At 41.7% G+C, this 14,599-nt stretch overlaps 1 protein-coding gene across 2 annotated transcripts in view; it reads left to right on the forward strand.

Annotated features, from left to right (window-relative positions):
* Positions 1 to 13,965, forward strand: part of LOC146857246 (pancreatic secretory granule membrane major glycoprotein GP2-like) — a 606,316-nt gene extending 592,351 nt beyond the window's left edge. For both annotated transcript variants that reach the window (XM_085647755.1, XM_085647754.1), the window contains 3 exons: positions 1,827 to 2,035; positions 8,557 to 8,717; positions 13,531 to 13,965. In XM_085647755.1, coding sequence (XP_085503881.1) covers positions 1,827 to 2,035; positions 8,557 to 8,717; positions 13,531 to 13,672 — 512 coding nt within the window. In that variant the 3' untranslated portion in view covers positions 13,673 to 13,965. The remainder of the gene's footprint in view (positions 1 to 1,826; positions 2,036 to 8,556; positions 8,718 to 13,530) is intronic.
* The last annotated feature ends 634 nt before the right edge of the window (positions 13,966 to 14,599 follow it).

Genomic DNA, 14,599 nt, shown 5'->3' on the forward strand with positions numbered 1-14,599 from the left:
AGTGACGTGCCAGCAGCACAAGGGCCTTGTAAATAAGCCCATTACTGTCCATATTATGGAAAATCGTTAAGCTTATATTACATTTACATCTAATACTTACCAGGGGCATTGACCAACACCACTACAGCATTCTGTGAAATTTTATCAGCAGAATTAAATTGATGCCAACCTTTAAATCAAAGCAAAATGTTGCACAACTAAAGAAACAATATGAACCTAACTTTAGTCATGCTATTCTTCTAGGCTGAAAACACTGGGGTCGCATAGAGTTTGGCAGAGGTGAGTTTAGTCTTAAATTGGGGAGCACCCGCCACACCAAACGTGTAGTTCCCCCGCTTTATTTAGAGTTAGGGGGCGCTCTGGGTTTCAGATGGCGGGGGACCTCTATTGGTTCTGCTATTGGGATCCTCTGACCTGATGGCCCATTTGCTATGGGCCATCTGGTCACGATCACCAGACCTATTTGGAGCAGAACTACCCTCACTGGATTTTCCTATATGAGACTGCCAAATTGAGGTCCTAGGCAGAAAAAACACACACAGGCTGCCTGCCACGTATAGGGAAAAAAGCTCCCTATGCGTCAGGTCATTATTTTTCTATCCTTCAAGAACAAACTCCTTCAGGAGTTTGTAATTGCAGAACAAAATACATTTTCGAGGCGAAATAAACATGGTGCCCGCTCAGCAAAGTTCAGTGTTGTCAGTGGAGCGGCTGCTGCACTTCCGGCGACTGAAAACCTAGAGATCTCCAACTTCAGGGATTCACCACGGGGTGGGTTGGCAGTGGTGGGTTGGCAGTTTGCCTACCAGGATCTAAAAAAAAATAAGTTTTTTCTGTAAATATTAACGATTGCAAATAAATAACACCAACTCATTGAATAGAAAGCACATTATGGTGAAATAATTAGAGTGTTCATCAACTAAATGAAAATAAAATGCTCTCTTAATTCAGTCTGCTCTTCAAAAAATGTATCATTGATAAAATACATTTATCTGTCAAACTACTAGCATTCAGAAAAAATTGCAGAAACTATAGAGCTTTTTTATTTAAAAGAAACATCGAAGTTAAAAGACTAGAACATAAACACATAATTAGACTTTAACTTGGGATGTGGTTTGAAATATTTCATGTACATTCACCTGAAAAAGAAGCAACATTTAAATTATGTTGAAGTGATAAAATGTAGCTGTCCCAATAGTCCCCACACACCTAAATCGCTTCCCTAAATACTCATTTAAATAGGTACAAGCCCAAAACGACCCAGCTTCTAGGCATCCTTTCATTTCACTATAGAGGAAGTTAAGGAATATGGACACAATATAGTTAAGCATTTGGCTGCACTTTTCCTCGCAAACTTTATAGTAGCCAACATAATATTGAAAGCTCAAAGATGCTGTGTGTGGGTCAATAAAAACAAAGTGGTTTTGCAGGTTCTTCTTCTTGATTCATGTTCATTCAAAATTGTCTTCTACAGTAGAAAAAATGAAAACGTATGGTCCGTCAATACGTTTCATCCCCGCAAATAACAAGACTTCTTCAGGCAATTAATATATTCGCAAGCAGACCTAATCTTCAGCACCTGTTCTGCTGTATTGGTCCGTGTAATCAACATCCTAAATACATAGAATAATCTTCTGGTCTGTTCAATAGTAGGTGCGAACTATACAATATGGTATACCTACAAAACCTTCTATATCAGTTGATACAAGTATGGTATACCAAGTATAGTTCCAGAAGTCACATGATAAGGATACTCTCTTAAGAATCCCTAACTTTGCCTCTGTGGTCTTTGCTGAATGACCATGTCTTCATCTCTCTCCCTGCAGCGGTCCCTCCCACTCCACGTCTGGAGTGTTCGTCAGGCAACATGTCTCTCACCATTAGCAGGTGCCAGCTGGAGAAGGATCACTATGACTACAGTGGGCTTCACCTCCGGGACAGCAGCTGCAGAGGAGTAGCGGACATCACCAACACTAATGCTACGATCATCGTAAGATCAGAGCTCACGGCAAGCGCCTGTGGCAACCAGGTGGCGGTGAGTGTCCTCCGGAAGGGTGGGAGTGTGAGAAAGAGTGATGTGGAAGAGGGAGTGTGAGAAAGAAAGAGTGATGTGGAAGGGTTTGGAGCGAGGGAGTGCATGTATTTATTGAGTTTCCTTTACCATTTGGGACTGAATGCTTGTGGCTATGACAGTGGAGATGTAAAACATAGACAGGCACTTATACATGCTACAGTTACAGTGAGCATTGATTACATTTCCATCATGGCTGCTGGACTTAGGCAAGAATGAGGTATGCTGAGAAGATACCTCTGAAGTGGGGTAGTTTTCCATTTCTTTTCATACTATAGTTTTTTGTCTTGCCCTGAATCATTATGGGTGAGCATTGCATCACAGGTCACATTGTAGAGTCCTGACCTGCATTGCTTTGGGAGAGAATTGCGTAATAGGGCCATCCTGTAGAGCTTTGACCTGAAGCATTAGGGGTGAAAGTTGCTTTTGAGGGTCACACTGTTATGCCTTGGTCTTTATCATTATGGGTGAAAACTACATTATAAGGTCACACTGTACAGTCTTTCTCTGCATCATTGTGGGTGAGCATAGCATCATAGGGTCACATTGTAGAGTCTTGACCTACATCATTTAAGGTGAGAACTGCATTATAGTGTCACACTGTAGAGCCTTGTCTTGCATCATTATGGGTGAGTATAGCATCAGAGGGTTACACTGTACAGAAAAGGGCAGTATCATTGGTGGTGAATATTGCATTATAGGGTTACATTGTACAGTTTTGACCTCTATCATTAGGTATGAGATTAGCATCACAGGGTCACACTGTAGAGTCTTTATCTGCATCAATAGGGATTACAATTGCAATTTAAGATCATAATGCTCAGCCTTGATCTGTATCATATTGGTTGAGAATTGCATCAAATAGTCACACTGTCTCTTCATACACATAGTAGGTACCTCATGTTGGTGTCACTCTCTTCAAACTACTAGCACGCTTCTTGTACTCCCACTACTCTCTTCTTTTCATACAGATAGTAAGCACCTCGTGTTTACGGTACCCTCTTCACACTGCTAGCATTCTACCTGTACTCCTACTATTCTCTTCTTTTCATGCAGATAGTAAGTGCCTCATATTTGCGGTACTCTCTCACGCTGCTAACATGCTTCTTGTACTCCCACTACTCTCTTCTCTTCATACAGATAGCAAGTACCTCATGTTTGCGGCACTCGCTACAAGCTACAAGCACTCTTCTTTTACTTCCAGTACTTTCTTCTCTTCATACAGATAGTAAGTACCTAATGTTTGTAGCACTCTTTTCAAGCTCTCAGCACACTTCTCCAACTCCTACTACTCTTTTTGCTTCATACAGATAGCAAGTACCTCATGTTTGCGGTACTCTCTTCACACCGCTATCTTGCTTCTCCTACTCCTACTACTCTCTTCTCAGTTTACTGAAAGTGAATATCTCATGTTTTCAGGACTTTCTTTATGTTAATAGTGCATTTCTTGTGCCCCCACTACTCTCTTCTGTTTATACAGATTGTAAGTACCTAATATTTGCGGGACTCTCTTCAAGCTCCTAGCACACTGCTTGTATCCCCACTATTCTTTTCTCTCCATACAGATAGTAAATACCTCATGTTTGCAGCACCCTCTTCAGGCTACTACCATGCTTCTTGTACCCTCACTACTCGCTTAATACAGATAGTAATACCTCATGTTTGGAGCACTCTCTTCGAGCTCCTAGCACGCTTCTTAAACCTCCACTCCTCCCTTCCCTCTATACTGAAAGCTGAAATGTTATTTGTGTTTATAGTACTCCCTTCGTGTTGATAGTCCATTTCTCTTGTTTCCACCACTCTCTTCTTTCATACTGATTCTGTGTACCTCATGTTTGCAGTGCTGTCTTCTCTCTAAGCTTATAGTGTGTATCCTGTGTTTATTGTTCTTTTTTCTCAGTTAGCTGATGGTTGTATCTCATATTTACAACACTCTTTTCTTTCTATACTGATACTGCATGCCGTGTATTTGTAGCACTCTCTTTAAGATGGTATTGTGTATCTCTTATTTCCACTACTGTCTTCTCTTACAGTTTGCACGCATCTTGTACCCTCTATTCAGGATATTGACAGCATGTATTTCGTACTTGTGTCTTGGCATAGTAAGTTCTTCCAGATTCTCTGATGGCAGGTGTCTTTGCTTTCTATTTGCCCTTTTATGAAGGTCTCTGGTGCTCCTGTCACTGTAGAGTCTCTGTACGGCGTACGTGAGCACTGTATGAACTATGCAGTTTAGAACTGTGTACATCATTTAGGCTTTCCCCTTAAAATCTCTGGCACAACCTCTGAAGGGCAATACTATTGCTAAGAACAGAAGGTGAACAGCGTCTTAATGTGCACTGCTTACTTTTAGCTTCAACTGGGACAAAGACACTACCCTTTGGGTTCTGTAAAAGGAATTCAGCAGTGCAATAAAAATCTTAAAGAAAAAAACAAAAAACATTTTTAAGCAGCTTGAAGCCATGTTTCGTTATCGTGAATGTATGAAAATAATAGCCCGATCCACAACGGTGAACTTACACTTTCGTGTAAGCTTACTACTTTTCAGTATTCACAATAGACCAAAAGTCTAAATGTCCTACTTTTTGGTATTCACAAAGGTAAATTTAGACCAAGGGTCTAACGTTCCTACTTTTCGGTATTCACAAAGTTAACCTTAAAACAAAAGTCTAATTTTCATACTTTTTGGTATTTACAAAGGTAAACTTAGACTAAAAGTCTAACTCTACTACTGGTCTAAGTTAGACTTTTGGTCTAACTTTACCTGTGTGAATACAGAAAAGTAGTAAAGTTAGACCTTTCTGAATCGGGCCCTATGTGTTTAAACAAAACATTTACCTTGGCCAATATGATTTAATAGAGGTGAACATAACTAATATATCGTTTATCCTCTACCAAGCCTATTAGTCCTGCTTTATTGGTATATGAGGGTAAGGCACTCTCTGCTGCTACTTACGGGTCCGAATTGTGGGGATCGGAAAGAGTTGCCGACCTAGTCTCTGTTGAACACAAATTTATGAGAGAATTAGTGGGTCTTCCAGTCTCCACTCCTACCAAGCCGCTACTCTATGATTTGGGACGTCGTTCCATCAAAGACATTGTTGGTCTCCGCCCCGTTTTATTTTGGGTCCGGCTTAGGAGGACCCCAGAACTGAGCAATTATGCAGCAGTCCTTGACGAACTTATCACTCTAAATGGTTCCAGGCTGATCCCATGGCTGAAAAATTTGAGGGATATGGTAATTAAGCTAGGGCTAAAAGAAGAATGGCTCCTGCAGCAGCCCCCGCCAAAAGATATTATTAAAAAATTATACTGGTCAAGCGTAGAGGGAATGGCTCTGACAAACCCAAAGCTGGGCACTTTGACTGACGCATTTTTGACCTCCAAGCCAGTACCGAAGCTGGAACCGTTTCTAGATTTCATCTCTTCACCAAGGGACAGAGCTTTGTTCCTCAAAATGAGGTTTGGTACGCTACCCCTTCATGTTTTTACAAACAGCTGGAAAAATTTTAAACCTAATTGCACAGCTTGCCCGGGATGTTCCAATCCTACTGAGTCACTGGGGCATTTCCTGTTTGCCTGTAAGGCATACAGGGCACCCAGAAAACGCTGGTTATCCCCAGTTTGTAGTAATCTGGGAACCAGGCAATCATCAGTGGCCCTCCGCATCCTAACAACGGATACCACATCCCTGATGGTAATTTGTGGGGTAGCTAAATACCTTGGGAAAGCATGGCAACTACGCTCTAAACTGGTTGAAGCAAGTATCGCTTAGATTGCCATTTTTGTCTTTTCATGCCATCTATGTGAAATAATTTTCTATTATTGGATTTGTATCTCCTGCCTACATCCTCTTATCACTCTGTTTTATTTAATCTCCCCCTTTTAAAAGTTTTGTATTTTTTTGGGGGGGGAAATTTCTAAAGTAGACTTTTATATGTTTTTTATTTCTTGTGGTTTTATCCATGCTGAATTGTAACTACTTTTATGATACTTTGTTATCGAATAAAGTATAAATCAATCAATCAACATAACTAATATAGTTTTTTTCTTATCAATCATTTTTCATTATCTCCATGATTTAACAATACTTTTGTAATTGATGTATATAGTAGAGGAATCATAAAAGTATGACCGTTTGTGGTTAAATAATTCAGGTTCCAGTGTTCTGTGTTTTGTGGCCCTAAGACCTCCTCTTCAAATGAACACAATTTTTCATGTACTACCAAGGGAAGTTAGCAATGTTCCTCTGGCATAGAGCAGAACCCTAACCAAAATATAGGTGGTATCTAAGATAGAAATGTTTCTGTGTGTTGTTGTTATATCAACCATGTAGTTATTCTGGAACGTCTGTTATGTCAATTGTTGTGATGTTATCAGGGTTAAGTTCATGTGACATCAATTTCAGGGAAAGCTGAAGGTCATATGATGTTACTTCTTGCTATGTTGTTGCGGTCAAAGGGTGAGATGTTATTTCTGCTACCCCAGCCATGTTGGTTAATCAAAGTCCCTGCAGAAGAAGGAAGGAATCACGCAGGTGGGGAATTGCTATATCCCAATGCTTCTCCATGGTGATAACGCAGTACCCTTAGCTGGCCTTCAGCGGCTGCTGAATGTTGAATTTAGAGTGCTCAAGATTTGAAGGTCAATTAATCCTTTTTCTTTTATTTTAACTTGCCCAAAAGGACAAAATCAGGAAATGTTTATATGAAAGGATTGCTAGTTCGAAAGCTTGACAATTTTAAATATTTTGTGATCCCCTTCGAATCTAAACTTAAGTGGGCACCTCTGCTGACACAGAGAGCCCAACAGTTCTATAGAACTTTTGAAGGGATTTTTCGTTTCACCAATACTCTGGGACACAAACCTATAAAGCAAATGGTGATGTTGTTTAAATCAAAATGTATCTCTTTGGTGTCATATGAGACGGGAGTGTCGGGGCATTGTAGTACTGATAATCTTCAGAAAATACAACATAACGTCCTCAAAAGATTACTTTAGGATCCCACAGATACAGCCACCTTTTTTGCCACTCAGAGGTGGGATTGTTCTATCTTGAAGATGTTCTTGGACATTCCCCTCTTTTATTATGGGTCAAGATATGGAAGTCAAGTGACCTTGGCTTTATGAAAAGAATTATATTAGATTGTATGGCCTTGGAAAAGGGGTTTGTTATTCCCTGGTTATCCTATGTCAGGAATACCTGCTTTTCCTTGGAACTACCTGAAATATATTATAATCCAGAGCTGAGAGTCTCAGCTACAAAAGCTCAGATTCAGTCACATTTGACCACCACCAGGGCTCTCGCATGGCTGACGCTCAAACCAGGCCATCATTAGAGGGATATTTTCTACTAGATCCCACGTTCAAGTTTGAGTTTTATTTATTGTTTGTAGAAAACAGCCAATTTTGATATTACCTACCAGGTTACATTTGAACATATTACATTTTTCTTTTGTGTTCCTGCGACAAGGTATATTGTCTGACAATCTCTCCCCTCCGTCCTTGTGAAAATTGTTCTGTTCAATCTACTATTAATGTAACGCTATTTTGCTCATTGTATAAGTCTATTTGTATTCGTATTGCGTACTACAAACTTTTTTTCACACAGGTTGGGTTTCTAATATCTGCAGCAGTTGGACTCTTAAAAAATGTAGTGTGGTTATTGATTTTATTAGAAGTACACAGAGTATTAGGAGACAATATTTATCTTAAGTGCTGTTAGATATTTTGGTGTTATAATGTCTGACATAGTACATATTGTTCAGAGCTGGCAGTGTTTTAATGAATTGTTGTCTGTTTTAGGAGTTTTAAAATATTTTGTTGATTTTAAGATGAGATAAAAACAAATATTGTAATTTTATTATGCACTTTAATGGCATTCTATGCCAAATAAAGTTTACTTGAATCGAGAATCGAAATCCATGTTCAGAGCTCTTGGCAGTTTACGAAGCCATATCTTTAGAAAGAATACAGTATGAAATTAGCAGGTGTGGGTAACGTAAAGTGTACTGCAGTGATTTTGTCTTTCGGAAATGTTTGAAGAAGCTTGCATTGTTGTGTTTTAAGCATCAAAGTTGCTAAAGTATTTATTTTGCATGTATTGAAAGAAGTGCTCTTTTCATTATCCATTTTTCTAAAAAGAATACCTTTGTCAAGATATCTGTATAAATGGTTCTTGTATGTAGAAAATATATGAAGGCGCATTTTTAGTCTGTCTTCACGTATTTTCTATAATAAGAACAATTTATAAGAACACCTTAACAAAGCTCATATTAGCTTTTTGTGGTTTCCCCACTGATTTATCTTTGCATTTTTTGCCCTGGTTTGTACTTTAAATTAGATACCATACATAAATAAAATATATCTTCCCACTCTGCAAACCCGGAGCCATTTGTTTAGCTTCTGTGGTTCAAGGACTATGCGCATGTTAAACTCGACGTTGCTGCTATAGTAAGTGTAAAGTACGTCTCCTGTCTCTCCAGGGCAATGGATCGCACGTGATATTTTCCAATGTTCTCACCATCCCAGCTCGAGTTCTCCAGAGTGGAATTGTGACCCGAAACAATGTCACCTTCAGTTTCTCCTGTGCCTATCATACCACGTTGTTGGCAGCCTTGCAAATCCCTGTACATGTGACCGCACAGTGAGTACATGGACATTTATCCTCTTCTGACGTAGTCCACTCATCTTCTACCTCTGAGTGAAGTCACTCTATTGTTACTTGCACATGATTCAAACAATGACCCTGTGATGCAGTCCATCCTTCTGACACCTGAGGTCACCCTGTGAGTACCTGTAATCACTCATACACTAACTCTCTCATTAAGCAGTGCACTAGTCTCCTGCCTCTGAGTGAGGTCGCACTGTCAGTAATGGCACATTACCCATCCAGTAACCATCTTCTGGAGCACCACTCTCTTCTGTCTCTGAGTAAGGTCACACTCAGTGTAGATTCAAATTACTGAAACAGTAACTATCTTCTGAAGCATAACTCTCTTCTCCTGTCTCTGAGTAAGGTCACAGTGAGTAACAGCACATTCCTCATACAGTAACTCTCATTTGCTGCAGCCCACCCTGCTGCTACCTCTGAACATTACTCATACACAAATCTTCTTCTGTAGATGTGCACTTTTCTGCTCCCTCTGAGTGACGCCACACTGTGAGTACCTTGTATGTAACAACAGGAGCCTAACCCATAGACCACGTTGAGATGTGGGTAGGTACGAGAGGTAAAGAACAACAATTCTCAACTGGTATGATTATACAGGACAATTAGAGATGCATGTACAACACATTGCAGGGAAGAAAAAGGGAGACTCAGACCAGTGCACTTGGCATATTTACAAAATGCAAAAAGTACAGTTGTATCAGCACTGTAGGCATGAAATGCGAAAAAACAACCCGAATTGGACTTGGTGCTCAATTAAGGAAGTGACACAAAAAGTGGCGACGCAAGTGACAATGTGTAATCAGCGGAAAACGGCGCAACATAAAATTGGTGGATAGATATATACAGTGAGTGTTGGTAGTTATAGCAATTAATTAACAAATGTGTTCAATGAAGACAATTATTTGGTTGAACCACAGAGATTATTTGCGCTGAACGGTCGACGACGTTTCGATCCTTTAACTCAGGATCATCTTCAGCACCGGGTTGTTGAAATTAGAGCGGTGCTGTACGGGGGGGGGACAAAAAGGAAAGGGAGAGGGATAAGGGGGTGGGAGGAGGATACTCGTGCAGCGCGTGCAAGTGGCGGTCGGATTTGAGTGGCAGGTGAACCGATTGGGGCTGGTAAGGCGAGGGTGAAGCGCGCGGGCGTGGGGGTAGGCGGTCCGACGAGTCAACCGAAGGGAACAATGGGGGGGGGGAGTTGTGTTGTGAATTACGCCGGGAAGCCAAGATAAAGGAAAAAGCCGACTAGTGCCTGAGGGGGACACGGACTCGTGTCTCTGGAGGGCGAGAAAGCAATTAATTAACCGATGTGGGTAGTATTCCAAGTCAGGAATAACTGGAAGAAGGGGGTATAATGAGGCAGAGCGTGTGAAATAGTGAAGTGAGCGCGCAAGGTCAGTAGAGGTGCCTAAGCGAGAACCACTGAAGTAGGTATGATAGGGGCTAGTGAACGCGGGGTGGGGAGCATCTTCTGAATACCATCGGGGAGTGAAGGGAAAGGCGGCTGGTACCTGAGGAGGACACGGTCCCGTGTCCCTGGAGGGCGAGATGGCAGTTACCAAAGCGCTGTGGGTCAGATTCCCGGTATGGATATCCTGAAAGAGGGGGTAACTGAGCATAAATGTACACGGCAGAGCGCTGGAGCCGGTGAAGTGAGCGCGCAAGGACAGTGGGGGTATCTGCAAAAGGAAACACGGTGTTGTAGTGCCTGAGGGGGACACGGTCTAGTTGTTCCTGTTCCCCTCCCAAACCCTAGTAGCATTTTATTTACAGGCTCTGGGCACATGTAGTACCACTTTACTAGGGACTTACAAGTAAATCAAATAGGGCAGTTGGGAGTAAGTCAATTCTATTATGTTTTAAGGAGAGAATACATGCACTTTAGCACTGGTTAGCAGTGGTGAAGTGCACAGAGTCTCAAGGCCAACAAAAACAAATTCAGCAAAAGTGAAGGAGTGAAGGAAAACAGTCTGGAGATGAACCCGCAGAAAGGGCCAAGTCCAACTGAAAATATCTTCTGAAGCAGTGGACTCTTCTGCTCCTCTGAGGGAAGCCACACTGTGTGTATCGCTATATTACTCATGCACTAAACATCTTATGATGCCATCCACACACTGTCGGCTGTGAGTCATATCACACTGTGAGCACATACACTTTACTCATACTCTGTATTCTGATGCAGAGCACCCTGCTGCCCACATTACTCTTAGAACAATCTTCATCTGAAGGTGTGCATACTTCTGTCCACTCTGAGTGATAAACCTGTCAGTACCTTCATATCACTCCTATGCCAACTCTTCTAAAGCAGAACACTCTCCTCCCTCTGAGTCAGGCCACAGCGTCAGTAATTGCACCCTATTTACAAAATAACCCTCCTCTGATGGCACATCTGAGTGAGCGAGTCCGCTCTAGAGTACCTTAATATTACTCATACAGTAACCTTTGTTGAAGTACCACAGTCTTCTACTCTCTCTGAAGGAGGCCACTCTGTCAGTCTCTGCACCATGCTCTTAAACAATCCTCTTCTGATGAATGCAATCGTCACTGCTCTCTCCTCTGAGTGATGTGGTCCACATGTTGGCCACTCACAGTGTGAGTACCTGCACATTGCTCATTCACGAGCCCTCTTCTGATGCAGCGTACCTTCTGAGTGATGTCACACTGTCAGCAACTTTACACAAACTATGGATCCCAGCTCGATTGGGCTCTACAGTTTGTATAAAGTTCTGTGTCGGAGCAGAGTTAGTCTTTGCTCTACAGCACCTCTTCACTCCCCTTAATTTGTTAATGGACACTGTCAGTAACTGCAAATTACCCATACACCAACCCTGTTCCTCTTCACCTCATCATGATGCTCCCTCTGAGTGACGTCACAGTTCAAATACCCCACATTACTCTTACACTAACGCTTCCCATCAGGAGATCAGGAGACATTCAGCATAGGGAATGCCACGTGCTTCTGCTAATACATACCTCTGTTGGTAATGAATGCTTCTGTTGGTAAAACGGGCTTCTGTTAGTAAAACATGTTTGCTATTGATACATGCTTTCACTGTGATATGTACCTGCTAGTAGTGTACACTGCTGCTAGTGATTGGTTTGAATGTTATTGATGTTGGTATGTACCTGCTAGTGATACCTGCTTTTTGTAGTGGGTGCTTACGTCTGCTAGTGACACATGCATCTGCTGTTACGATCACCTCCAAAAACTGGACCCGAAGCCACCACTGAATCCCAGCTGTGGCCATGTTCCTGCTACTAACATTCATCCCTTCTCCTCCCAGGCCCACCAGGTCACTTGCTCCTGTTGCTTACTTTGCTTGCCTATCTCATTTCTGACCTTTGGTGTTGTAAGTTGTCTTCTTGACTTGAATCGTCTAATTTTAGAGACCCTGGGCACTGGCACCAACTTCATTACTTTGATTGAATCCCTCTTAGGTGCTGGACTCAACTCCCTATAGTTCACATAGACTAACACTCACTTAAGTAGTGGGCTCAACTCACTGGTGTCTCTCACTTGTAAGGAACTTAGGGGCATATCAACAACAACCGGCGATAATTATCTCTAAGCGCACTTAGCGCTAGGATAATTATCGCCGGCTAGCGTGAATTTTTATCGCTGAGATAGCGTGCTATTAGCAACGCTTATCTCAATAGCGATAAAAATCCTCACGCTAACAGGCTAACGTGAGATTATCGCTGGAAACCCAGCGATAATCTCACGTTACCTTGTTGATAGGGACAGGCAAACTTAGCCATGATATCCTCCTTCCATAGGATATCATGGCTAAGTCTGAAAAATACCGGACATAAAAAAGCAGCGTTAACCGCGATAAAAATCCTCACGCTAACAGGCTAACGTGAGATTATCGCTGGAAACCCAGCGATAATCTCACGTTACCTTGTTGATAGGGACAGGCAAACTTAGCCATGATATCCTCCTTCCATAGGATATCATGGCTAAGTCTGAAAAATACCGGACGTAAAAAAGCAGCGTTAACCGCGGTTAGCGCTGCTTTTTTTGTCTCTAACAGGGTTAGCGACATTCTTGATAATAGGAGAAATGTCGCTTAGCGACATTTCTCCTATTATTTTACTCTGAAACGCCCCCTTTGCATCTCATTAGAGATACAAGGGGAAGCGTAGAGTAAAAGGGTGCTAACATGCAAATTTGCATGTTAGCACCCTGTTGTTGATAGGGCGCTAGTTTTATCTCTGCTTTTTTGGTTTTTAAAGCCAAAAAAGCAGAGATAAAGCCCTTGTTGATATGCCCCTTTGTTGCTTACACTCGGATGTCTCTAGCTTCAGTGGGAACCTCACTGATGATTACTTGGGGACTCTCTTACATTCAGTAGGAAACTCAGCTTTCCTTTAATTACTGGGGTTGTCTCTAACTTCGGCAGCAGGCTCAACTCGCTCTTGTTCACTTGCGTTGTCTCTTGCTTCAGTTTTGGGTCCCACCTCAGGTTTGGTATTTAGAATGGATCATCTGTCTGTAATTTCATTGGTGGGCTCAACTAGCTGTTGTTTATGTGGGTTAACTCCCACTTCCTTTGTGGGCTTTCCTTTTTGTTCTTAAATTGATGTGTCTCCCACCTAAATGATGGACTCGGCTTCCTGATGTTTACATCAGTTGTCTCATAATTCTGTGCGAACTTTAACTTCCTGTTGTTCTATGTTAATTTCCTTTCGGAGGTAACACGTTCCCCTTTCACCTTGATTGTTTTTTCCCGTTTAGTGGTCTCAGATATATTGTTTTTAATTTGATTGTATCTCATTTTAGACCCAAAGAGGTCTCGGTTCCAGATGTGGCTGGTGATTTGGAGCCAGAGATGAAGCTATTTAAAGACGAAGGATTTGTTATTCCCTTTGGAATATCTGAGACGTTTCCTGTGGATGAGACCCTCAATGTCACGATTATCTAAAATAGCCCTGCATCAACAAGGACATCCCTCAGAGAACATGAAGACACTTTATTGAATTTTACAGAGTCAGCGTCTGGTCTTCTGGATACTATAATGCATCCAAGAGGCCATTAGCTGTGGCTGTTTGGCTACTTCTGTATTTTTTCACAGCCTAATAGCTCTGTCTGACCCTCCTATTCTGTCATCCTTTCTCACACTCTGCTGAAAATACGTCTCATTTGTAAAGAGTGATACTCTAGGATACTGCATTTCATGTAATTCTGTTGCCTTTAAATAAAAATGTTTGCACTTTATTTACATTTTTATTGTCATTGCTTTTACATTTTAATTCTCCTGCTAGGCTTCACCTGATCAGCATTTTTAGGTCTGTGGTAATGCCAAGAACTGTCTTAAATGCTCTTACTCTATATGTTGGGACGTAAATCTGGTAAAATAGTTTGCCAGCTCCCAGCTGTGATATGCCCAGCAGGATGCCGGCTAAGGGTTCAGAGTTCAGACAAAAAGAGAGTGACGCTTTACTGCATTTCATGTTACCTGAGAAGGTCGGAAGTTTTGCTTGTCCATATGCCGGCTCATGTCATGTCATGTTCTGCAGAAACTGCAAACTACAGATTTGTGTCGAAAGGTGAACTGTGAACATACAACTGAAGAACCCTTCAGTTAGTAATTATGAGGATGACAATGAGCTGGTAACACATAAAAAAGACCAGGCCTACGGCATTGTGTGACTGGTGATAGCTGCCAACATTGAGTACTGGTATGATTAATGAGTAAGGAGGACTGACAGGATGGTGTGCAGATGTTGAGGCACAAAACAACATGTGAAAGCAGAAACATAAAGCACAAGATGGCGGCTTCTTGATTAATATGTGACTGGGCCTGAGCAATGGAGTATGCTCTGACAGATGAACATCTGGAGAAGTCAGG

This window comes from Triturus cristatus, chromosome 3_2, assembly GCF_964204655.1.
Source record: "Triturus cristatus chromosome 3_2, aTriCri1.1, whole genome shotgun sequence".
Lineage (NCBI taxonomy): Eukaryota > Metazoa > Chordata > Amphibia > Caudata > Salamandridae > Triturus > Triturus cristatus.